The sequence below is a fragment of the Lonchura striata genome, chromosome 2 (genome assembly GCF_046129695.1).
Source record: "Lonchura striata isolate bLonStr1 chromosome 2, bLonStr1.mat, whole genome shotgun sequence".
Taxonomy (NCBI): Eukaryota; Metazoa; Chordata; class Aves; order Passeriformes; family Estrildidae; genus Lonchura; species Lonchura striata.
In genome coordinates, this window is record NC_134604.1 from 24,073,782 (window position 1) to 24,100,024 (window position 26,243).

At 49.4% G+C, this 26,243-nt stretch overlaps 1 protein-coding gene across 2 annotated transcripts in view; it reads left to right on the forward strand.

Moving 5' to 3' along the window:
* The window catches only part of BOC (BOC cell adhesion associated, oncogene regulated), a 54,318-nt gene that overhangs the window by 13,348 nt on the left and 14,727 nt on the right, over window positions 1-26,243 (forward strand). Inside the window, exons 2-3 of one of the 2 annotated variants that reach the window (XM_031505622.2) lie at window positions 17,778-17,945; window positions 18,314-18,592. In XM_031505622.2, coding sequence (XP_031361482.1) covers window positions 17,861-17,945; window positions 18,314-18,592 — 364 coding nt within the window. In that variant the 5' untranslated portion in view covers window positions 17,778-17,860. Of the gene's footprint in view, window positions 1-17,777; window positions 17,946-18,313; window positions 18,593-26,243 lie in introns of those variants that run through there. The other variant, XM_031505623.2, reaches the window with a different exon arrangement.

The following is a 26,243-nucleotide window of genomic DNA, read 5'->3' on the forward strand; positions in this document are numbered from 1 at the left end:
GTGATTTTGACTGTTGTGCTCAGCTGTAGAAACTGCTTTCTAAAACAAGCTAGCTATGATGGAAGCATTGTAGCAGGATGGTCTATGAAGGAGGAAAACCTATCAGAGATACCATATTCCCAGCTGATTGTGTTCTGTCATCTCTCTCCTGAAGAGCAGGAAATTAAGTGTTTTGCAGACAGGGTTAGGGTTTAATGTCTGGATCTCTGTGCCTTGGCAGGTGACACCTCTGATTGCAAGGAAAAATAAAAATCACCAGGTGGGACAACAATGAATATGTGACTGCTGTGCTGATCGGGAGGGTGATTGCTAGAATATCAAACAGTACAGGCAGTGAAATCTTGATATTTCCATTGATGTTTCAATGGATTTGGTCCTTACAGGAGAGAAAGCAGAAGCAAGTGGAGTTTACGCATACTGGAGAGAGAACATAATCTGATAAAGGCTAGACCAGTTAGTAAAGTTTTCAGATCGCAGGAAATTTCCTCAAAGTATTTATTTATTTATGGCTCTGCTGAAAAATTTTCAACCAGCTGTGTTTAAAAATATAGCAGTAATGAGATACTTAAAAAAGGAGTTAATCTCTCCCTCTCAAAGACATGTCAAAGACATGCTGCAGAGCACCAGCTGTAGCACAGGCAAGCCCTGGGCAATCCAAGTGGCCTAGCCATGCAGCCTTCGAGCCAAAGTCACACCTTGGGAAGCCAAACCCTGGAGGGAAGCACTGGCCTGTGGCAGGTCATGGGGATGGTGACCATTTGGCCATCCTCCGGGGGCAGCAGGTTTAGCCTTTGCAGCTCTTCAGCTCCCCAAATCTCCCCAGTTCTCTTAGGTCACAGCCACTTGTTCTCAGGGCAGCAAGGCCCAGTTTTGTCTGAAGTACTGGGAGGCCTTGAACTGTCTCTGACACCCCCGATGGGGAAATGCTGGAATGAGGAGGAAGGGAAACCAAGGGCTTTTGTACTGAAGGAACAAAAAACATGCTTTGCATGTCCCTGGGTTCAGCTGTTATAGACTACAAACCAGACTGGGTTTTTTATTTTGCTTTTAAATGCTTTAGCCAATGGCTTTTTAAAATTGTTTTTTCTGTCTGTCTTTTTGGGAGACAGAGCCAGTCTGGGACTCTCCATTTGGCCCATCCAGCCTATCCACAAAGCATGCACAAGCCATTTTCTCCAGGCTCATTTCCTTTAGGATTCCTTATGGTTTTGCAATGGCCAAACCTTTGTGTTTGATATCAAGGTGGAAAGGGAAGGCCAGCTGTGCTGTATTCTCCAGTCTTGTGCTAGCAGGGCACAGTGCTGGGTGCAGGAACTCTGTGAGAGCTACAGCTGTGAGAGAGGTAAAACATGTGTGGTGATTGGTAGAAATTGTTCTGAGGAAGCAGATGCCTCCTCCTCTGATGATGATGATAATGGTGTGGCACCATAATAGACTGGAAAAGCAAAGCATGTTAATTTTGGTCCCAGGTGGAGGACTGTGTGGAGAAGTCTTGGCTCCTCTGTGCCTACTGGTTTCAGCTTCAAGATGCATATCACAACAGAAAAATCTCCTCTCCCCTGTTTCCTTTTTCCACCACTGGTAGCTAATCAAGATTTGGTTTTAATGACTTCCCTCTACTCTCTCTGTTTCCTCTCCCCCTGCCCCACACATGCCTTTTTTTTATTTTTTTATGCATTTCTTTTTGGCAGAAGTTGAAACGCAAGAAGCATTTGGACTGAGATGAAAACAGTGGAGAAGCATGTTGGGCAGTGCAGTGCTTTGTTCTGCATTCAGGGGGACGCAAGAGGGGGGCAGGATGTCATTTCCCAGATGGGGACCAGCCAAAGATGTTCTTGCTTCAGAAAGCAACGAGTGATTTTTGAGGCTATACCAGGTTTAACCCTTTGTTCACCCACTTCTGCCATCCAGGAGACAGCAAAGGCCTGGACCAAAAGTGGTATAGTGTCATGTTATGTGGCACAGGTGATGTGAATGGTCTCAAGCCAAAGTCTGCTGTTGTGACTAAACTCTGTCAGTGGTCTGAGGTGCTTGTTTTCCTGTTGGAAACCCTAAGGAGTGGATGAGCAGTCTGCACTTGTTATGAGTGAGGGTCCAACACCAGTGTGACTGTGGTTGGAAAAACAAGATCAGCATGTTCCTTATAGGGGTTAGTACTGCTGTGCTATCTCCTGCCCTGCCAGAAGCACCATCAGATTTGGGATGGTACTTAACTCTGCTTCAGGTGTTCCCATTGCATGGCAGGGAATAGTTTTGCCTTGTGATGCTTGGGAAACACCATGTCCTGTGACCAAAGGAGCCCTGCACTGCTGGGACCGCAGCAGCAGCAAGCCCCAGGTAGCTTATGGCTGTGCTGGGGACCACTGGCTGGTCATAGCACTGGTTCTTCCTGTTTGCTTTGAGCCAGCCTCCCATGTGAGAAAATTGCAAGTATGGAGGGTATGGGAGGCAGAAAACCTCTATATGCATTAATTTACTGCCATATTTATAGTTCCTTGGGCCTTAAACATTGTATCATGTGTGTAGGCTGCTGATTTAAGAGCCCAAGGGCTGTTGCACAGTAGGAAATTGAGGGTGAGGATACAGGAGGGGAGCAGAGAAGGGAAAGTTAAAGCAACTCTGCCTCTTCATTAATATCTCTTCCAGGTTATAAATACTTGGAGCACTTATGTCAGGACGCTAGAGGAGGTCATTTATCTCCTGATGAAAAGTACCTCTAAGGTTTTTGTCTGTGGTACTGGACCGTTTCTTAGTATGGAGGTTCAGCCTCTTAAATCTGGATGGGGTTCTCCTGTGGAAGGCCATCCTCTTCCCTCAGAGTTGGACTGAACCAATGCTGTATGCATAAAATGCATCAAATCTCTTTGTGTCAAGTCAGACAGTCACTATTCACCACAACTAAACCTGCAAGGTTCTATTTCTTTAGGTCCAGCAGCCTCTCTGGGCCCTTTGATCTCTCTAGTCCTTCTCTAGCTAGGAGTATGACAGCTTTCCTAACCCCCCTGTGAACCTCCTGAACATAAACACAGTCTAGGTACCAAGGTGTCAGTAATTTTGAGCTGCAGAAACCACAGACTTCCTCTTTGCAGCATTGTGCAGAATTCAGCTGGCCACAAGCATGCCAAGGAATGATTTACCAACACTGCTGTGGGTGCATCCATGGCTAGTGACTAACAGAGAAGCAATGCATCTGGAGCTGGCCTTGAAAGCTGCCCTGCGTCTCTTACATGTCTTTCAGACAGCCAGGAGAGGTCTGATCTATAGGAAATTAGTATAATGCCACTCTGGTGCCATTGTTGGGATGAGGTGCAGAAGAACAGGGGCATGTAGACAAAAGATGCTTGTGTGGTATTGCCTGTGATGGGTTTCAGCTTTATTTTTGACAAGTTCAATCTTGAATGCTTTCCCAGGGAGGTCAGCAGACCTGGTTGGAAATTGCATGTGCACACCTTACGGCACAGCCTGTCTAAACTTGCATATTTTTCATCCATCTTCTTGGATCCCTTAAGTCATCCAGGTATCCTTTCCAGCAGTCTTGTGAACCATGGGAGGGAGGCCTTGACTGATGGATAGGCACTTAGGTGTGAAGCAGAGGCCAGTGTTTCCCTTCACTTGCTCAGTGCCACTAGACACCCTTGGCTTCAGAGCTAGGATCAGCTGGTTTGCCCTCAGATCTTTGGCCCTGGTCTCTGGCTCCTCATAAGCACAGTAAATACCACTGCAAGCTCTTAGGTAAAGTGGGACTAAAATGCATGGTACCAGAGCTGCTGGGTATTGCTCACTATCTTGGAGGACCACTTTCAGCCTGGCCTTGGGCTTTATTTCATGTGCCCAGGTGGCTGCATGTCTGTGGTGCAGGAAGGTGTCCACTGAACCACACAAGACTGCTGTACTCCTACCTGCCCAGTTCTGCAAATCCTATTCTAGATGAAAACATTTTGAAGGTGTGAATTGCTCATTGTTTGTCCATCCTGGTGGTGGGTCTTCCTGCAGTAGTTCATCCCCTTGGCTTTACTAGTGCCTGCTGATGGGCTCAGTTGCCCTGTGACTGCTGATCATTGGTTATTTGCAAATGGTGCCACATTGGCTCTGCTACTTCTCTGTTTACTTAGTTCTTGGCAGCTGGATGTTTGAATGTTTGCTTGACAAACACTTTCCCTGAAGTCTCTGATTACAGAAAGTTTAGTCTGACAAACCCCAATGAATTATTCTGTTCTCTGTTGTCAATGGTATCTCTCTGTCTCCCTTAACCACAATATTTTGTGTGCGGTGCAAAATCATATTTTCCCCTTGTTGCAATCAGCATGCCCCTCCCTGTTTGGTTCAGTTACCCAGGCAGTATCCCCAAGATGCTGACATCTGTATTTTACTAATCCAAAAATCCTGGGGCTGCTGGGAAGCAGTTCAGATAATAACACTGCATACCTCTCTAGCACCTTTCATATGAGAATCTGAAATTGTCTGACTCATGTTCATCTCGTTACTGCTTGTACCAGCTGGAGTTTGCTGTTCCTGTTTTTGCAGATTGGAAAGCTGAGACACAGGGTAGGGGTATATTTTGTCCAATAGAGGAGGAGATTCCAAAAATGTGTCATAACCTCCAAGACTATGAGTTTCTATCCCTCTCTGTCTTGTTAATTTGCCTCCAAAAGGGAAAGAGATTGGAGTGGGATGGTTGGTTTTGAGCAATGCTTTATTTGCAGTCTCAGTAAATTCCACCCAAAAACAAAAAAGCAATTGCAATATTTCTCCAAGGTAGTTACCTTCCTTGCCTGTGATCATAATGTAGTTCTCAGGAAGAAAACTATCCAAATACTGTCTCTTGTCATCAGTTTGGTGGTTTGGAGCAATGCTGAAGGACAAGTGTTCATGGCTGGCCCGGCGAGGGTGAAGTCCTTACTGTGTTTCAGGGGTGGTAATGAGACTTGTGAAAACACGTCTGCAGGTGTCTGGGTGGTCAGGCCAGGCTGTTAATCCATCCAGCTGCTGGCCTGTTTTGGACAGGGTCCAAGACCAGGTAGGACACTGCTGCTTTTCTTACAGCCTCCAAACACAGCTGAGGACCTTCCAAGCAAACCTGGGCTGGTTTATGGTTTTGGGTGGAAACCACAAGCAAACCACGTCAATTTGCTGGATTCTGCCCTAAACCAGGCAGAGTGCATACATTTCATTTTCATTTTGCTTGGAGGTGACTGGAAGAGGGAGGAAAACCTGCATGGATCCAGTGTTGATGTAAGGCCATAGGTGATCTTTTCCTAAAGCCTTCCAGTGCCATTCCCATGGCTAGACCAGACGGATGAAGGCAGAATAATAAATACCCAAGTTAACATCTCTTGGGAGCTTGGGTTTAAGAGGAGGGCTATTTTGTCTGAAACCCTTCCAGAAAGGGACAGTTGGGAGGGGGATTAATGTAAATGTGGACCTTCAACATATGTAATCTCAGCCGAGGTGATGGGGCAATGGGTCAGGGTTTCCTGTGCTGTGGGGCCCTGGAGCATAATGTACATGGGAAATAGAAACCCTAAGAAAGAAAGAAAGGGGGAGAATTGCATGCCCTGGGGGGATAAAAGTGCATTTCTTTTTCACGTGTTGCATCAGAACACACTAATTTTTGCCCATGACAGAAGGCAAGCACATGCAAAAAGAGTCCAGCTTGCTAGGAAAGGGGTGGGAAATTGTGATGCCAAATAGCTCAGCAAATATGGCTGTAGGACTGTCCATCCCTCCGCTTCCACCCAGGGCGCGAGACCCTGCAGCCGGCATGTGCCAGGGCTTTGTAAGGGAGTCATGCTCTCCCCTTGAGCCCAGGGCACCCCTGGCTCCCCAGTCTGTCCCCCTTCTCCCGTTCCCTCTTCTCGCATGTGCTTTTATTCATTCTGCAAGCAGCGTATGCCAAATCCAACTTCACAGCTGGCTCTGCTCCACGTGTTTGTTTTCTGTGCCTGCACGGCGCTCGCCAGCTCCGCTTGCTCAGAGGTGGAGGCAGCGGGGGGGGGGGGGGGTGGGAGATCAGGGCTGGTGGCGAGGAGAACGGGAGCAGGCTGCTGCTTGCCAAGCCCTTATTTGTTTAAAGCTTAAGCCTGTTTGAGAGAGCCTTTTTGGAGTGAGGGGTAAGTGGCAGGGGTGGGATGTGGGGGAATGGAGAAAGTAAACTGCGTGTCAAGCAAAGCAAACTTTACAGCTGGAGTTGGTGCTGATGCCTGTTGTGCGAAAGGCCTGGGAGGGCTCTGAGCTCGTGCTTCTGGCATGGGTTGGAGTGTGAACGGCGGGAGTGACGGGCGAGGAGCCTGCAGCAGGTCTGTGCTGTGCCCAGCCCTCGCTCTGCTGGGCACTGCTGCTGCTGCTCGACCAGCCTGGCTGTGCCACTTGCCAGCGCGTCCTAGGAGCTGGCTGGGGCACAGGCAGGTGAGTCGCCCTTCCCAGGCTCTGAGGTAGCAGCATGTTGCCATCCTTTCATTACAAAGCATCCCCTTGTCGACAGAGAGAAACCTTATGCTACCCCTGCCCATCTGTCTGTGCAAGGCGACTTGAGGGCTTGCTTCATCTCCTACCATGTTTGGCTCACTGTCCTCAACGGGGCCATCGGTTTTGGAAAGGCGTGTTTATTGTTATGATGATAAATGGGGCAAATCACATGCAAACACAACCTTTTAAAAAGCCTAAACAATGGCAACCCTCTCCTCTTCATCTCTGGGAAGAGGGGAAATCTGTCATCCTGAGATCACTCTGTGAGAGTGTTCCCCATGATTTTTCACCTCGGGCCCCATGGGGTTTTGGAGCAGCGTGGCAGCTGCTGGTCATGGCACACAGTAGGGCTCTGGCTCAGCCCATCTGGGTTCTGGCACTCGGCACTAGTCCCCACACCCCACCTTAGGCATTTGGCACAAGCCAGAGCATTTTCTATGGACAGTAATTTCTGTCCCTTTGTTTTCCTAGCCTTGAGCTTCCTCTTGTGTTTTTTGGAGTAGTGACATGTCTTCCAGGGGAAATTTGTCCCAGCAGAGTTCTAGAGACTTTTGACCTGCTCCCATAATGAAAATTACTATTGTTAGTGAAAAGCAATTTAGTGACAGCTATGCAGAGTAAAAACTCCCATTTATTCTCAAATTTTTGAAAGGAATAAAATCCCCAATTTTTAAATACCGTCTTCAAAGGACAAGAAAAACGGGCTTGTACTCTTTTGCATTCCAGCAACAAGTCGTTGCTGAAAGGAGTGCAAACTAGAAGGCAGTTTCTCTTTATGGTGGTGATGGGGATGTCTCTAAAGCCAGCCATCTGGGGATTAAACTCTGTATTGACGTTACTGGCAAGTACTTTGTCCTGTCTCTTTTGTGTATTCTTCTGGATTTTGATGTCAACTGTGTTAAACTAGCCTTGTGCTTGTTAATGCAGTTTCTGGGCCTGCTCCCGTTGAAGTCATGGCAAAGATCAGGCTGATTTTGGTGGCAGTAGAATCAAGTAGTCTGTTATAATCCAGAGGATGTGTTGTTTTAGCAGGTATTTCTCCTGTACCACTGGCTTAGGTTTATGATAAGCTTGGTCAGTTTTTTACTGCAGCAGTTGTAGGCACCCTTGCTCTTCAGTACACACTGGAAGAAGGTTAAGAGCCTAGGAAAGCTACCCATGTCTTTGCTCTGCCCACAGGAAAATTTCCCCATAGCAGCTTCCCCCAAGGAAGGCTTAACAGTGTCACTGGCAGCTTCTGTGGACTTTTCTGGTTTGTGGTTTGGGGGTTTTTTATTAGTGTATTTGTTTCACTCTATTACTGTTTCTAATTGGACATGGACAAGATTTTTCTATTGTTCCTAGACAAAGATTATCTGTTTTTTTTTTTTTTTTCTTAGTTTGGTACTTAAAGGTAGGCTTATATGGGCTGCTCTTAAAAAGCATCTGTAGCTACTGTGTCTGGCTTGTGATCTACTCTGTGAACAAGAACTTCTGAGTCTCATTTTGAAGGTTGCCAGAGCTGACAGACGCTGAAATGTGCTTTCTCCCTGAGCAGTCCTGCTGTGCTTCATGCAGATGCTGACTGGTGGGGTTTGTCCACCACTCCTCTGTGCTTTGGTTCGGAGAGAGGAGTGTTTCAGCTGGTGGTTACCAGCATGAATGGATGCTGGGATATTTATTGTCTGTCCTGTTTGCAAGCTTGACCCCATCACATGACAGAAACAATAAAATGGAGATGGGTCTTTTCAGGGCAGCTCCATGTCACACCTTTGCCATGATTTGTGGTCTTCCTTCTCATTCTTGACCACTGCTCTGGCTGCGGAGAGGCCGTAGGGTGATATTAGGTAGCCTAGGATTTGGGGTTTTTAGCTGCAACATCAGTGGCAAAATAGTTGTTCTGGTCAACAACTTGATGTCCTGTAGTCAGGGAGTGAGAGTTGGCTGTGTGTGTTCCCCAAGAGCTCCTAGGGAAGTGATGCAGAGTGAAAACAGCTTTGGATAAGAGCATCCTGTTTGGTATCCCCATGGAAAAAATGCCATTTCACTGGGACCAGGGCATGCTACAGAAGTGTATCTTTTAATTATGCTTTTGTCTTAGAGTAACAAGGAGTTGCTGGTGGAGAGCAGGAGTGGTTTTCTTGCTATTCTAAGCAGGTTACATTTAAATTAAGTGAAGAAGTGTCAGCTGGGGAGAGAGAATTGCTTGAGAGGTGATGGTGTGAGGTGACAGCCCCTGCTCAGAGAAAAACGGGACAAAGACTTGAGCCTGGATACACATGTGGCACGTGAACTATGGCATTGCCCTGTCCTTGCCCTGAAGCAGTGGGGACAAATGCAACATAAAGAAATCTGCCAAAATCCCAACTCCTCTATTTCTTCTGTCTTGACCCTCTCATTTAAATTTAATTTTCCTGCTTTTTTTTTTCTGTCACCTTTATTCCACACTTCCCTTTAGTATCTCTGAGGGCTTTTGTCCAGCATCACTTCCCTTGGTGTCTGCTAGGCCTGCCTTCTCTCTGACCTCTCCGTAACCCAAGAGGCAATTAGACTCTCAACATCAGATTTCAATGTTTGGGGTTTTTTTGTTTGCAAAGGATGAGAAGGGAAAAACAAAAGCAGTGCCCTGAGTAATGTAAACTACCCACAGGCACATCTGTGCCTGTGTGATGACAGCTCCCGGTGGGAGCTGCCCATCGCTCCCTGCACTCTCCTCCACTGCAGCTGCTGACAGCGAGGGAGCAACCTGAGGCCTGGCTCATGTCGATGTAGGATTCAGCGTGGTGGAACCCAGACCAGAGCCAGCTGCATCAGCTGGCACTTGCCACCCATCCTATGGGTCCCACTGCATCAGTTGCCAGCAGAGCCATTCCCTGGGCTTTTCTTGCCCAGATGTACACTCTCACTTAGCTCTCTGTTACATGCTTTTCTTCTTTGTCTAAAGAGCAAAAACGTAGGGACGGGTAAATATTTTTAGAGCTTGTATCAAGTATCCTAAAATAACTAACTCTTCCACCCAATGGCGTGAAGTCTAGAGGACGTGGGATTGTTCTTCTGTGGTGTTTAGTACAGCATCTGACTGCATTGACACTGCTCTCCAGCCTTAGTTGTGATGGGAATGATAAAGCAAGTGTTGCTTTCATATGTCAAGTGAGAATGCTACAGGCAAGTAATACTCTCACTGTATTACTGTGAGAGTAATACAGTGAGAGTATACTGTGACTGAAGGTGTGTTTTCACATCATACTGGTATCAGTGGGTGACCCCTTTCCTGCTGCCTCCTCTGAAATATTTCTTATAATGAAGATTCAGTGTTGTCCCATAGCAAAGCCTCAAAAAAGCAAGACTTCATTGCTGCACATCAACTGAGTTTATCCAAGTGTGAAGAAAACTGAAAACACTCCAGAGCAAATACCTCATCACACGTGTGACTACATTGATGTGGTTTTCAATGGGATCCTGACCCTTTCTTCCTGACACCAGCCTTGGCAAGAGAGGAGGTTGAGCTGCACCTCTGTGGGACCTTGATTTCACATGAACTTGATAGCAGCAATTCTGCTGTTCTCTGACATTTGAAGATCAAGCCCCTGAATGCAGGGCCTGCACCCTTCCACAAGTGCTGCAGATGCACACCCCTTTCAGGATTCCTCAGCTCCCTAAACTGGGATCTTGGCTGCGAGGCAGGAGAGTCTACAGGTGGATCAAGAATGAGAAGGATGAAGAGTGCAGAGGAAAAGCTGTGGCAGCTCTCCCAGTTCGGGAGTGATTCTGGACGGAAAGGTTTTGATTGGAGAGGCAGCCTGTCCCATCCACGGGGGCAGTGCTGGAAGCTGCTCCAGGGCCCCTTTCTCCCGGCACACACTTGGGAGAAGGAGCCAGAGAGCAGCCAGTAGTTCCAGGCTTGTTGCAGCAACAACATCTGTTTCCTAGGTGCACTTTGTTTCTGAAGAGATTGTGCAGCATGCTCCATCTGTGCCTTTTTTTTTTTTTTTTTTTTTTTTTTTTTTTTTTTTTTTCCTCTTTGCCGTTTGGGCGGCTCTGAGGGGAGGCAGGCGCTTCCCGGGAGGACCCTGCGCCAGCTCCGTGCCAGCGCTGGCTGTCGGGCTCTTTGCACCCGCAGCAGTATTGTCAGCATCTTGACAGCTGGCCGGCCGCATGCTTATTAGTTCCTACTTTCCTCTTGCCCTCCACCTCTCCTTCGCCTCCCCAAGCACCTCCACCCTCTCCCTTCCCCCTTCCCGCTCCTGCTCCATCGGCTGGCCAGCCCTTCGGGGAGCCCCCAGCCTCTCCAGATTAGAGCTCTCCAGGGACTTCGTCCTTTTCAAAGGAAGAAAGAAGGAGGGAAAAAAACCCCACCAAAACAGAAAAAAAAAAAAAAAAAAAAAAGGGGGAGGGGGAGAAGGAGGGGAGGAAAAAATTTTATTAAAAAAAAAAAAAAAAGAGAGAGAGAAAAGAAAGAGGGGGAACAGAAGAATGAAAACAGACCCAAGGGGCAATAGTCCCTCGAGCCATTTCACTGCATTACAATGAATATGGACTCTATTAAGCTCCGTTCTGCCTGTTAGTGTTTCCCAGGGCAACACAGCTCCCATATGGCAAGCATGCAGCAGATTAGGGTAGGCCTCCGGGCTTCATTGAGGGCCCGAGGCTTGACTGGCAGTTGAACCCCATCCTTTCCCCCCCCTCCTCACACTTGACACTGCCTGTGTTTATCTAAAGCAAAAAGGGCCCGGGTGGGAGAAGGGGGCATTTGGGGGGTTATTGTCCCGGGCAATGGGAGAGGGCAGGGAGACGGGTGGGGGGGTGATGAGGGAGGGAGGGGGGATGGAGGAGAAAGGAGGTGGGGGGGGCAGCCCCTCATACATATTCAGGAGGGGTCTTGAATGGGCAGAGGAGAAATAAAGCAGATGGAATTCATGTTAAAGAACAGCCACAATTGCCCTCCAAAAACTAGGAGAGAAAAGCGGGCAGCCTTAAAGGAGTGTAGGGAGCAGCGTTTATCCAATTAGCAGGGTTGTCAAATTGAATTTACTCAGAATGGGGGGGAAGCCGAGGGGGGGGAAGGAGGGAAATTAAGTGTCTAGGGCATGAGGGGAGCATGATATTGAAGAAAGTAGGTGGGTTTTCTTTTTTTCTTACACTTTAGCCTTGCCTTTCCAGGGACTGGAGCTGCTTTCAGGGCACACCAAGGGGCAGCAAAAGCCAGTGTGTATACTCTGTTTTAGCACAGGGCTCCTCTCCTGGTAACTGTGAATAAAAGCACGTGTATCCTGTGGGGCAAGGCCATCCTTGCATCTGTGGCCTGCCTGCACTAGAGCTGCCCCAGCTGGCAGGTCCAACCACCCTGGGACCACCATGCCACAGGCAGCGCCCAAGCTAAGCCACGCTCGCTGCGGTGCCACTGCCATTGGGGACACTGTGGAGCCCGTGGCAGGTATGAGGGTGGCATTTCGTTCTTCAAGCAGCCTCAACACTCGCTGGCTGACGAAATGCCAACGTGAAGGTCTTTGTGAGTCTCAGCAAAGTCAGCCTGATCAATGCCAGCTGGAAAGTGGCGCTCAGTTCAGAGGAGCTGTTGGATGGAGAGGTGCCAGAAACTGCAGGCATTGGGTCCTCAGGGATATGAGCGAAAGTCAGACAGTCTATGAGAAGGCTTTGCATCCTGTTGCTAATTCAAAGCCAGCATGCCCACTCCTCTCCCTGGTGATGCTGCAGGCTGTTGTGGAAAGGAACTGCTCAGGGAAGTAGCTTCATCTTGAGGAAGACAAAAAGTTACAAAGATGTTTCGTTTGTTGATGGTTTGGTTTGCATGAGCAGTTCTGTTCAAGAAAAAGAGATGTTTTCCCTGCAAGTTTGGTTTATTTTTTAAAGAGGTGTCTATTGCTCAGGACTTGCTTGAATTAAAACTGTGGTTCTTTTAGGGTCACCCAGTTGCAGTTTGTAGGAAAACTCACTGATCTGTGGTGGTTGTGCTGTGCCAGGTTTTATTCTGGATATTTTCCTTCTGACTACGAGCATGAATTTATCCCAGGCTTTCTCTGTTGTGGCTTTTTGATGGACTCTCTGAGCTCACAAGCAGCCACCAAGAGAGCCTTTTTTGTTTAATGACTTTAAAAAAGGGAGGAGGGGACCCCCTCATACAGTTAGTCAAGGGCTATGTTATAAGAGATAATGCAGTCTGAAATCAGCGGCTCTCAGTGCTACAGAGGGGAAAACAGGCAAGCTTTCATCCCTATTTCTACAAAGACTGTGCTACCTCCTTGACTTCAAATATAGTGGTATAATATTGGTTTCTGCCTTCTGCCCACTTCTGATACCAGGCTTTTCCCATTTGGGATCCTGTCACTCCCTGTGGCACCTGCACACCCATCCCCATCAGCTGCCCATGATGTTCTGTGGGAGGGGGGGCTTCTGTCCTGCACCAACCTGTCCTTTTCCCAAACCCTTTCAGAGAAAATGAGCATAGGGGATGGGGGTTTGGCAGAGGATAATTTTGCCCTGTGGGATGTTACTGTTTGATGGGTTAGGGAGGAGCAGTCAGGGCTGTCTAGATTGCTGTCCATGCCCAGGAATCATGCAGGGACTTTGCAGGTGATCTGCCAAAAGATGTCACCTGGACAGTATTTTTGCATCTAGAGGATTATACAGTTGTACAGTGGGATTTTTCAGAGGGGATGGAAAAGATTTAGGATCCAAGAACAGCTTGCTTGATGAGATGGAGGTTCCAGTCAGAGAGCTTTTGATTTCCAGCCCTGCCTGCCACTGCTTTACTGGATAACCTTGGGCCAGGTTGGCTTCCTCTTCTAGCCCTCAGATTCCTCGATTTGTAAAACAAAGGGGTGCTGTCACTCTTTTTCACATTTTCTTTTTCAGTGGTTTTTGCTTTAGGCGGGAGAAAACAATACTGTCTTGTATTAAAAAGTAATGATTACAAGTACAATTGGCTCATAATACTGTATAAGACATTGCTTTTTCTGAAAAGCTGAGGTCTCAATGTATGAAACAGAGAGCTGGGAGTATCACTGTCCCTACTTGACCTGCTGGAAACAGAGAGCAGCTGCAGTGAATTCTCCAGAGTCACCCAGGGTGTCCCCAGCTGGTAGCTAGACTGCAGTTGCTGCAGCCTTTCTCGGTGCAGAGCAGTCCTTACCCCTTTCCACTGTTGATCCCTTGCAGAAGGAAGTTCCCGAGGTCCATCTGCCTGACACAGCCCGGAGCGCTGCCCTGTGCGTCGGTGCCTGCTCAGCTCCCGGCCATTCCCGCAGCCTGCCGGCGGGGCTGAGATGTGTGAGTGGGATGCTGCCCGCAGCTGGGCCACAGCTTGCTTCCCATCTGGGAGCCTTGTAAATGGCAGGCAATGTGGCAGTAACAAGGGCTGTTGGCTGGCCCTTGTTAATCAGGAGGGGGCTTCAGGCTGTGAGCTGCATTTCCTCAGTAAAACCTTCAGTTTCTAATCAGCAAACACCTCTTCTGAGGCCTGTGCTTAATTCAAATCCCTTTTTCCTTTCGAGATTTGTCACCCCCTCCCCCCCCCCAACTCCCCCCCCGTGCAAGTGCGGGCCTTTCTTCCCTTTTATATCTTCACCTCTGGTTTTCCTTTCTCGCTCCGCTGCCTTTGCAGTGCCCTCCATTGCCATGGCACAGCTGGGGCTGCAGGCAGGGGCCTCGCTGGGCTTAGGTGTGTGGTGGGAAGCCGAGCCGACAGATTTTACACCCCCACCACCCCTCCTTAACTGATTAAGCTCTCGTTAATTTGGTTCTCTTAATGGCCCCTCTTTTGATTTACTGGGCTGTCCAAAAGGGACTTAGAGCTCCACCGACAGGAAATTGTTATTTTAACCTGGCAGGAAAGAATTTTAAATAAATAAACAAATAATTTTTTCCCCTCTCTCTTGAAGTTCTTTGAATTACTTTAACTCTTTCTTTTCCTAGATAGCAATTAATCAGGAGCTGTCAAGGGTGGTGTTATTGGTGGCTGCAGAAAGTGCCAGCAGCCAGGGGCACCTCCCAAGGTACCTGCCTTTGGGAGAGGATGCAGCAGAGCAGGACCCTGTCATGCAACAGACCTGCAGCCCCTGGGAAGCACCTGGGAAGCCTTCCCACCACCTCTGGGAAGTCAGCTGGAGTGCCTGGGGTCTCCTTCACTCACCTCTGCCTCCTCTCCCACTGCAGTCCACCCTGATGCTGGTGGCAGGACACAAGGCAGATCGAAAGCTGCCTGATTAATAAAGTTCCTTGCTTTGCACTATTGCAGGCTGCTTAAGGACAGCATTTTCAAAAGAGGTCAGCTCCCATTTAGGCATCAAAATAAGTTGGTTGCCTATTCAGGAGAGCTCAGCATGTCAAGAATTGAATGCTTTTGAAAATCTGGCTTCAATTGTAAAAGCTGAGAATTTCAAAATCTGGCCCTGGATCCTAATAGTTCTTTTGGAATTGATGTTTTCATTCATTTTCCTCATTATTTTTATGCTGGCTATTTACTTTTTGTACTTCACTCAGCTGTGAAAGAAATGGCCACATGTCCCTATTTAGAGCTTATACTCTTGCCTGGAGGTTTTGGGTGGTACCATACATACATACACTTGTTGCAACACACCTTCTCATTCTCTGCTCAATACTGTTCAATCTGCCCAGTGCTGTGGCCAAATTTTTTGAGCTCCCCTTTTTTTCCTCCCCACCTATTGCTCCTCGTCTTTTCACAGACCTGGGGGCAGCCAGTTCAGTCCTTACATCGATGTGCCTGGGTGGTCCTGGCTCACGAGGGGTCTCATGCACAGTTCTGCGCCTTTGGCTTTGCCCTCCTGGCCAGAGGCTCTGTGCAACACAGAGGTGCAGGGAGGTCTGGTTGGGAAAGTCTTTGCCTACCCCTTCCCTCAGCCTGGGCTCCAGGGAGCAACTCTTTTCCATCCAACATTTTTCCATCCTGCTGCCAAACCCATCCAGATAGAGGGAATGAGTCAGCTTTGCTCTGTAGGCTTCCAACGCTGAGGGACCAGACAGTAAGTCCTACATCAGTGAAAGTCTTTCAATCTCCAGTAAAACTTACAGTGTGAGGTATTTTTAAGCCTGAACTACCTCAAAGTCTTTTCCATATGAGTGTAATTAGTGGGACCTTAACTTGTGCATCAGCAGTGGTGTCAACACTGCATGTTCTGGTATGGATGAACCCAGAGCACTTTTACAGCCATCATCAGTGGTGGCTGTGGCATAATGAAGGGTGCTTTGGTGGCTGTCTTCTGTGGAGAAATAAACTTGAGCAACTCAGATGGTTTCAAAGTCAATTGCTAAAGTATCTTGTACAACACTGTATGCTGGTTATTGGGGGAAATCTTGAGACTTTTCTCAGGCGAGGAGAAGGAACACCAAGAAGGATGAGGTGTGTGGGAGGGAAGTTGCTATCTTCTCTCTTTGGCACTGGAGGTTACCCACAGGGATTTCCACATGTAACGGGGCCATGGCCTGCAGTAGCTGGAATATGGCCTAGCTGTTCTCTCTGAATGCCTTCAGGATATGCCCAGTCTCTGAGCTCTGTCCATGCTTCGGGATGCCTGGAAGCCACACTGATTGACTTAATTTACTCTGCCTCTCAGCAGGGCGTGTCATGGCCTCACAGCCACTCTATCCATGATTGTGTAACTCCTGTGAAGAGCTGACTTGTGTAGAGCCTGCTGGGCCAGCCAATGCACTAAATTCACACTGGCCTGCAAAGAGCCACGAAAAGATGCTCTTTGTGGCCTTTCCAAAAGTCCAGCAGCATGTCTCTTTACTTGGTGTTTCTTCTTTTGGAAATCACCAGCTCAGAGGGGGCTTTTCTCTTCTCAACTTTATATGTATTTTATATGTGTCTTCCATGACTTCTCCTTCAGGCAGAGCTCTGGGATGTTGGGGGGAAAAGGGACAGCTTGTGAGGCTGTCAGTGGGACAGCCCAATCTGCAGAGAGGCATGCAAGCAGGCATGCAAGCCAGCCTGCTGGATTCTTGCTGTTATGATGTGGACCTCAGCATGGCTGGCCATGGACATTACCCTGTGCTGCACTTCTGCACCTTTGCTGTCACCAAAAGCCAAGCAAAGTCATTTGAGAGTAGTTTGGTGATATTTCCCCAAATGGTGTGGTTTCCTTGCTAGCAGTAATCAGCCTTGCCTTGAACAACTCACCAAGTGTCTTCGGAGTATGTGTCAATTCTAACTTCAGGAGTTAGGAGGTTTAATTTTGGGAGCTATGCTTGAAGGCACTTGGGCCCTCTTCTTGACTGAGATGAGTGTGGAAAGCACATGCTCAAGCCAGGTGATGGCTCAAGCAATGACCATGGTTGAAATAGGAAATACCACCCTGCAGTCAAGTGCTGCTGAGGATGGTGATTGTGGCTAATGAGCTGGTTGCTGCAGGGGGAGCAGGCAGTATAACTGCTGTTTGGGCTGGCTGCCATGGCTGCTTTGTGTTTGGTCTTGAGCAGCTTCCCTGTAGACTTCCCCCAGGAGCAATTCTGCAGTGCCTTAAGGCTTGCAAGTTGCCTTGGTGCTGCAGCTGAAGAGAGCTCAAAATCCTCAAATTTCCCTCTACTACATTACAATGCCAGTAGAGAGAAATCTCCTCTTGACTTCAGGCTGTTGCCTTTGATTAAAGATGAACTCAATCTGACATCTGAGGTGTCTCTTGGGGCAGCTACTGAGGTCTTTAATCCCCCTGACTTGACTTGTCTGCTTTAGTGTTTGTTCATGAGTCTCCAAAGCAGCTGCTGCAGTGTACAGCTATTCACAGCAACCTGGGTTGTGACAGGTGGCCTTACATTTCTTATTTTTTGGGGCTAGTTGATGCTTTTAAGTATGAACCTGGTAGTTTGTGTTGACTTAAAATAGGTGTTGTGTTTCAGGCAGAACAGTTAATCTGAAGTATTTTCATAGGTTGAGTCTCTTAGGTAGAATGGACTTAACACTGCTCATTTACTTTAGTGTTCAAAATAGAGTATGTCCCAGACATAGCCAAGAAGTGGCAGCAACACTCAGTGGATATCTTCAGTGACACTTTGTTGGAAATGTTTGTGTTTTGCCCCTGAAGATTGCCTGGAGTGCATCACTGTCATCCATGCCAAGTATGAAATGGGGGAGTGTGTGTCTGTGTGTGCATGTGTACTGAGGATGGGATGTCTTGGGAGACTCCCAACCATGCCTGGGGGAGAGGCTGGAGAAGAGAAATGCTTGCATGTCAATTTTTAGTCTCCTCAGGCCACTGGCTTGGTGAATCTGGTGGTTAGGGATGTTGGTAGAGAAGCCAGGGCTGGAAAGCAGAGGGAAGCCTGAGGGTTTCATCCATCATGTCTCTTGTCATCCACAGGAATCCATTGCCACAAATCCACTGCATCCCCTGAGGCAGCTTATGGGACCCTTCCCTGGGCACCCCAGGTCACACCGCATGGGATGGCAATGACACGTGGAAGGAAGAGGCCCATGTCCCCCATCCCTTGCCTCGTGCTTGCGGCTGCCAGCTGTTTTGCCAAACTGAGTGAGTGTCTTTTTTTACCCATTCTGGTTTGCCTCAATGCTGTTTAGCATAGCCATGCCTCAGGGACAAAGAGCTTTCCTCTGTCTGCTCTTCCCTGAGTAGCCTTGACCAAGAGTCTGGCTTTAAACCCTCTTCCAGAGGAGGATGCATTTGGAGTGGAACATTCTCTCAGGTGGTGCCAGGAAGAAATGAGGCTGGTGTACATCTCTAAAACTTAGGGTGGGTGTGTGAGGAGTCAAGGGGATGGTGCAACACAAGGAGAGGCCATTGGGAATGCAGAATGTACAGTACTGCAGCTTTTTCCTCTGTCCATTCTATTTCTGAGTCTCACAGAGCTTTCTTATTCCCATTTTTTCCCCTCCGTGCAGGTGAATCACTGCAGGTCACAGTGCAACCTGCTTCTGTTGTCCAAAAACTTGGAGGCCCAGTCAGCCTGGGCTGTGTGGTGGACCCCCCCCAAGTGAACCTCACCTGGAGACTGAACGGGAAGGAGCTGGCTGGATCAGACGAGGTGCTGGGCATCCATGTGGAGCGAGGGAAGCTCATCATCACAGCTCTCAACAACCACACCGTGGGGCGCTACCAGTGCATCGCTCGTGTGCCTGAAGGAGTCATTGCCAGTGTCCCTGCAGTGGTCACCCTAGCTAGTGAGTAGCTTTAGTTCTCTGACAGCCCCTGCTTTGCTTGGGCCATTGCTCACACATCTTGAGAGGCTCATCCATTCTTGTTTGCTCATGCTGGCATCAAGGAATGACTGCTTTGGCTTAGGCCCTTTGTAGCATTTTTGATTGTGGACTGGCTGATGTGGTGTGGCCCAGTCTGACCCAAGCTGTCTTCCTTCTACGTGGTAGGCTGCAGATCTGTCCTTCTTTGCAAGCCCAGGGAATACCTGAGCTGTGGGGTTTGTGTATGTGGCTGGTTTCCTGACAGTCAGGCTGCCTCCTCTGGTTCCTGACTTATTGATGGAGTTTATGAATAGAACCTGCTGGTGCTGATGGTCCAACTGCTGCTGAGGCTGCTGCAGGACTGCTGCTGAGGCTGCTGCAGGACTGCTGCTGAGGCTGCTGCAGGACTGCTGCCAGCACAGGGTCAGTGTGTGCTAAGTTTTACTGCCTTCCTGAGACACAGCTCTGAGCAAGGGACTTTGCTCCTATCCCTGAGCTTACATGCTCCTCACTGCTGCCCTCTGGCATTGAGAAATGTGTGTGTGGCCTGAGGTGTCTTAGCTGGGCAATTTTTCTTACAAGCACCTGGTTTTGGCCAGATGTTGTGTGTATTTGGCCAGAGGGCACTGTATTTGGATGCATGCGAGAAAGAGCAGTGGAGAGCCCCACCTTCTGAGAAATCCACAGTGAGTGTTTGGTGGAGCAAGTATATGCAGAGGAAGCTGCCATTACCTTACAGTGACAGTCCCTGAGCATAGAAAAGGCTTCATCTTTCCAAGCAAAAAGGAGTTTGGGGCTAAGTCTTATGAAAATGAAGATGGGAAGATGTTTGTGCAAAGTGGGGCCTGGCTTTGCTGTAAAGCCAAGAACTATTGCCTTGCCACTGATACATTAATCAGGAGTGAAATGTTTAGGCCAGGCTGGGTGAGAGGAGGAGGAGGCCAGGGAAAGCAAGGAGAGAATTGCTGAACTCTGAGGCAGGGTGGGAGGGGGTTGTCACGGGGCTGAATCTGTTGGGGGATTTGGCCTGAGCCCCATGCTGAGATTAAGTTTTGGAGAACAGATTCCAGAGCAGAAAGGGGGCTGTGTGTGCTGGTGGCCTGATAGAGAGAAGGAGGAGAGGAGGGGAGAGGTGGATGGGATTACCAAGGGCATGGTTTGAATTTAGGAGAGTAGGGTGTGCACAGCTCCTCAGCCTGATCAGCTCCTGCTTAGTAGCGCTCCTTTTCTTTTTTCACTCGCACCCCAGCCCATTACCACCAGCTCTGTCTCCTGGGAAAAGTATCTCTGACCTATCTGACTGCTTTAGTGGAGAACTGGGGACAGGTCCTAAGGCACCAGAAGGCCCCACCATGCCCTTCAGGAAAATCCAAGCCTCTGAGTAGTGCATCAGCCCTCTCCAAGAGCCAAATCATCTTTGCCTACTGGGGATTGCAACTGGGGATGTGTGTGCAAGAGAAGGACTTGGCCATTGCTGTGGTCCCGGTCATGGCAAACACAATTCTGAGAGGAAGTCAGGAGCACCACTCAGTGGAGCTCACAAAACTGGAGCCAGAGGTTGCATGATCAAGCAGCTAATCCATTGTGGAAAACCCCTGTGCTGCATGGGTCCCTCATCCTCAGGGGTAGCTGGGGATGGCAGAGGCTGTATTCCACACACCTGGATAGCCTCAGGTGATAGAGAGCACCCAGGTGAGGAAGATCTAGCAGTCAATAAGTGAAGAGAAAGATAGGGCATCCCAGTGAAGGTGTGGGACTGAAGGTGTGGGAGGAGAACCTTCTGGAGGGGCTCAAATAACCAGTCTCATGTTCATGAGCTGGAGTCTGCTTGTAACAGTGGTGTTATTCTGAAAGAGCAGGGAGTACCACTTGGTGGTGAGACTTGAAAGCTGTGGTAGCAGGTGTGCCCTGGGCTCCCTCTCCTGCTCCAGACCTTCTTTACCAGACCTTGCTCAAAACTGATTCAGTGATGACCATGGTGAGAGGAAAGCCCATGGCAGGTCAGCATTGCAGTTGATAAATCTCCTCCAGATAACCTTCAGGGCTGAAAGAAAACCCTCTGAAAGTCTTAGTTCCATCCAAAAATTATTTTGGAATGGCAGGGGAAAAGTGAAACTGGAATGTGTGGATGAAAGCAGTGGGGGGAAGGAGAGTTATGGAAATATTTTCGAGGCTTAGGTTTATTTTGGAAGAAGACCTGGAGTCATTGGGAGAAGTGACTCGCTAGGTTTTGAGGAGTGTAGGTAAAATTGTCTGGCCAACTTTTAGGCTATTTCTTCTCCTTTCTTTGGCCCTTCTTTGAAGGAAGCACTCTGGAATGCCCCAGGCTCTGTGTGCCCTTGCCCTGGGGCCTGCTGAGAGTCAGCAAGCAGATAAGCATCATTGCAGTGCTGGCAGCCAGGCATAGCCCTGGGACTCACACCTCCTTCTCTCATCTGCAGCACAGTGATGCAGAGGCCATCTCTCTTCCCCCTGGCTCAGAGAGCTGGTTGAAACTTGCATTTAATTTCTCCAGCAGAGATAAAATAGCTGTTGTATATTCAAGAGGTGGAGGGATTTGCAGAAGGGAAAGATTTCATGAAGTGGCAAAGGGAGCAGCACTTCAGGCATTACTTGGGCACCTTTGAGTCCAGTTAGAGCTTAGCTGGTGCTCCATACGATCTTGGCTGCCCATGGCATATCAGTGCAAGTCACTGCAGGTCACACGTGCTGATCACTGCTGGCCTGACTGTGGTGCACAAGATTAACCCTGCAGGCCCCAGGGCAGCACTGCAGTCTGGGACAACTTGTATGGATAGAACAGGAGTATCCCTGGTTTTTCAAGCCAGGCTTTAAGCCTTCATATGAATGACAGCTGCAAAGAAGAGAGAGATGCTTTCTGTGCCTGATTCTAGGTAGCAAAGTTGTCATCTTGCCAGAAAGCCCTGCCCCAGCCCTTCTAGATAGGGCTGCTGTATGTAAAAGGCATGGCTGCAATAGGCTCTGGTGGGACCAAGTGATTCCACCAGAGACTTATACACGTTGCTGAGGGCTGGTTCAGTAACAGCCAAACAGAGGTTTGGAAGGTTGGGAGCTCACAGGGGCAACTGAAATGCAGGGCTGGAGCAAGACTGGTGAGCAGAGGTAGCGAGGGTTGTATAACTCCCAGCACTCATCTGTATGCATAGAAAATCAGGGCAGCAAACACAGCAGCAAGTCTGACCTGGATAGACATGATACTTAAAACCAAAACAGAAGAATAGATGAGGGGTGCAGCAAAAAAACTCCACTGTTCCAGAGTTCCCTGTGGCCGGGGGTGTGGGATTGTGGTACCTGTGTGCCAGGAATGCAGTGGGCAAGGGCAGCTCAGTGCCCTGTTGCATCCATTGGTGCCACGGGTGAGGTCAGTCCTCAGCCTTGTGGCAGCACGTGTGGGAAGCTGGGCCTCAGCGTGTGGAGCTTGTGGGCAGTGACCCTGCACGGGGTCGGGCTGGGCATCCCCCAGGAATTTGCAGCTGCTTTCTGAAGACAGCCCCATTCATTTTCCTTTGCCAGGGCCTCCCCACTGATACTCCCCAGAGGCAATGGCAAGAGAGAGGGAGGGAAGGAAGGAAGAAAGGGGATGGCTGCCTGTTGGAAAAGCATAGGCAGAGCAGGCATGGGGGCTCTGGCCCCAGGGGCAGAGGTGGTATGAGGAGTGGAAAGAAGGAAAGCACAGGTGGTGTTTTGTGAGGCAGCAGAGATGTGGCATGAGGACTGTGAGATGGGCCCAGGGTGGGGGAGATGTGTGGGGGGGTTGTGAGTAGGTGCCTGTCTCAGCAGGGTAGGAGGAATCTGGTGGTGACGGCACCAGTGCCCAGGCTGGATGGAGAGTGAAAGCCATAGCCCTAGGCTGCTCTCACAGCTGAGGGGAGAGTAGTGGAGGGTGCCTGCCCCCAGGCTGGAGGACCCTATTCCTGCCTATTCCCCTTCTCTTCCTTTCTTCTTTCACTCTTCCCTATGGCAGGGAGAACTTTTATCTTGGGGCCATAATTTCATTTACTATTGCTTCTTATCCAAAGTTATTTATGGTCTCCCATTCATTTAATCGGCTCTGTCTCGCCTGCCTCGTTGCTTGGCCCCCAGCCCTGGGACTCAGCTGGTTTCCCTCCCCAGTGACAGCAGCACAGTTGGCTGCAGGCCTGCACCCTGGTTCACCCCATCGCGCCTCAGAGCTGGCTGCAGATGGACATAAGCAATGGCCTTTGGTTGCACTCCCTCCTAAACACAAAAAGGGGGGAAAAAAAAGCCCTCTTGTCCCAGCATGGCTGAAGTCAGCAGTGCTCAGTCTGTCTGTCCGCAGCACCTCCTGGACAATGGTTGGTAGATGAGGACTTGCTTCACTGTGGTCAGGCGTGTCTTTTAAGGACAAGAACATGGGCTGGCATGCTGGATGCTGCCATATGAGAAGGAAAACCCAGCCAGTGAGAGGGGATGTGGTTACTCCCAGCTGCAGTGGTTGTTGGACTCTGGTGCAAATTGCATGTTAGATGTGGGGCCTGGCTGCTGCTGGCTGCGCAGCTGAAGGGGCAAGTGCTGCATATCCCCCTGGCATGGATCCTGTCCTCCAGCCCTTCCTGCTGGGGGGACATGCATGGTCCCCCCACAACTCAGGGGCAGCTTGTTTGAACCCCCCAGGATGAAGCTGGTTGTCTCAGCTTGGCACAGTGTCCTCTGTTTGGCTGTGCTGGGGCCAAATACAACAGGATGTGTGTGGGGGAGCTTGTCCCATGCCCAGAGGGGGACAGGGATGACCCAGACCACCCCTCACCAGCTTTGGCTGACCCATCAGTGCTAAAGGATGGCTCTACATGCCCATACCAGTGGTGAGCAGGGCAGTTGAGATCGCCCGTGGCCAAGATCCACTGGCAGATAAACCAGCCTTGTTCTCTGTGGGGAAGCAGGAATTTAGGAGAGTAGTTTGGCAGGAAGCTTGTGCACTTGGCATATGAAAAAGTAGTTTGTCACAGTTCTGCTATTTTTCCCCTCTCTCCTGCCAGTTTCACTCTGCTTCTCCAAAGGCACCTGGTTCATGCTCCTCCAGCCACCCCAGGATCCCTTCCTTTGCTCTGTTCTTTCCCCCTCTTCCACAATTTCCCTCTCTCCTCTTCCACAGTTTCACCCCTTGTCCCTCACTTCCGGGCTGAGGGGAAGCCAGGAAGAGCTGCAGCTCCCTACTGTGGGGCTGCAGCACCCACAGCTGAGAGATGTGGGCTGAGTCACCATGTGGGGAGGCTGCCTGTGAGAGGTCCCCATGTCTGTCCAGCCCACAGTCATCCCAGGGGGTGTCCTGGCACAGGGTCATAATTTTCCATCTTCAAGATGGCTCTGCTATGCCAGGTCCTGATCTTTTTCCAGGCTCTTGGGCCCCTTCTCCTCTTCAGGGTGTGTGTGCATGTACACGTGCTCATGTAAGTGTGTATGTGCAGATCCCTGCCAGCATTGCTGGAGCCTATGCCTTGGCTCCAAAATCTTAATTCGACTGTGATGAATCCAGACCACCAAGGCGCACATTAATTTTCCTGATGCTCGTTTATATTTTGTTGATCGGAGAAACATGTTGATCGGAGAAACTGCCCATGTGGGCAGGCACACACTGGGCTTTTGCCACTTCTCCACCTCTTTCCATTTCTGTGGCTCTCACTATTTTATTCCTGATCAAACATAAAAAGCAGAGGAGAAAATATCCATCATCCTTCCCTGCCCCAGCAGTAACTTTCGTTGGAGGAGGAGCGTGAGGCACTGCCAGCTTTTCACAAGTTAAGAGTTAACTTTCATCTGGCTTTAATATGCAGTGGAAACATGGCTCCCCTCCTCAGCTTGTCTTAAAGGATTAATCACAGTTCTGAAGTTCACCCGTATTCCTTCTTTTTATTATTTTTCTTAATTGAACAATGCCAAGAAATTCCAGAAGTATTAAGCATGTTCATTGCAAATCTTTATGACATTGCAAAACCTCCCCTTTTCTTTTCAACCTCCTCCCCTTCCCTCAGATCTGGGCCTGGGACCGCTGGCTCCCCCAGCAGCCGCCCGACAGCCCCTCCGCACTGCACTTGGGGAGGCTTTCTCGATGCCTTGCCAAGAGAGCTGGTTTTTATTTAAACTCTATAAAAGATCTTGCTTTAATCAGAAAGTCTGCTTGAGAAATTTCGTGTAACTTTTCCATGACTGTGGGTGGGAGAAGCTTGGAGCCAGAGTGTCTTTCGCTCTTGGAGCGCTGCTGCATTTTCCAGAGAACAAACCCCACATCTTTCTGCTGGCTGGGGCTGCCAAGGGAGGCTGCCTGCCACCAGCTCTCATGCTGCCCCCCAGGCCCCAAACTGCTGGAGGTCACAGGTGCCATGTCCTGGGATGTGTTTCTTGGGGCAAGGGAGCTGTTGACAGCACGTGGCCGTGCCGTGGCTGCAGATGCAACACTGCCTTAGAGTGGGGTTTTGCAAAGGAAGTGTAGTCTCATCCAGAATTAGTGGCATGCCATTCAGGAGATGTTAGCCCTGTGTCCTGGGAAGAAGCACCAACCCACTAACCCACTAACCCATCAACCTGAGCCTTGATGTGACGGTGTGACATGTCACCTGTGAGAACAACCAACTGTGGGATGTGCCGCTTTTGCTAGTGGACACCCAGGCTGGTGTACAGCATTGTAAAAATGCACACGAGGGACTTTTTTCCTGGCACAAAACCTCTTCCCTCACAGCACATGCTGTCTGAGACAAACTTCAAGCTTGCAGTGCCTCAGCAAGATTTGCCGTCACTCCCAGAGAGGATGGGAACAAGTTTTGCCTCTGGAAAGTTTGGTGGGGCCAGGTTGGCATACTCCCTGCCCTGACAGATCTGTGGGGTTTTGCTGCCCTCCTCTCTTCCTGCTTTAAAAAAACAGGGAAAAGAAAACAAAAAGTTAGGTACCCCTTCCTCTTAGTTCCTATGCTTCCAGTCATGCTGCCCACATCAGCCTGGCCAGGGTGGGAACTCCCATCACAGCATGGACAGAGGGACATGGTGTGACAGGGTTTTCACAGCTGCTTTAGGGAAGGAGCGGCTGTGCCACATAGAGGAGGAGCTGGTTTTCCTTGCAAGTTCCTGTTCTTTTAACTGGAGCTTGGGCATATGTGAGGTTTTGTGGTTAACCAGCTTTCAGCTGTGAGATATTTGATGGGAGCAAGAGTGCCTGGAGCAGAGATGCTGATTTCTCAGGTGTGGGAGGAGCTCAGGGGGTTGCACACACTTCCTCCCACCTGGCATCTGTACCCTTGAAGCAGGCTGGGCTCCCTGAGTTACAACTACAAAGTCAGCTTCTCAGTAGCAGAACAGCAGCCATGTGTGGAATAGCAGGCAGCAGAAGGACCATTTTTGGCTGCCCTTCAGTACTGCAGTAAGTTGGCTTATTTTTTACTCTCAGGCCAGGATTTTTCACGCCCAGTTTCCTAGCCCTAGAGCAGGCAGTTTCTCCAGAAGCTGTGTTTTAAGTTACTCATTTTGTAGGAAAAAAATGGGGGGCCGGGGGGGGGGGGGGGGAGGGGCGGCACGGGGAAACCTGAAAGCAAGCCAGTTTCCCTAGCAGCTGGGGTCAGAACAGTCCTCTGCCGGCACCATGAGGAAACAGCCCCCAGCCCGT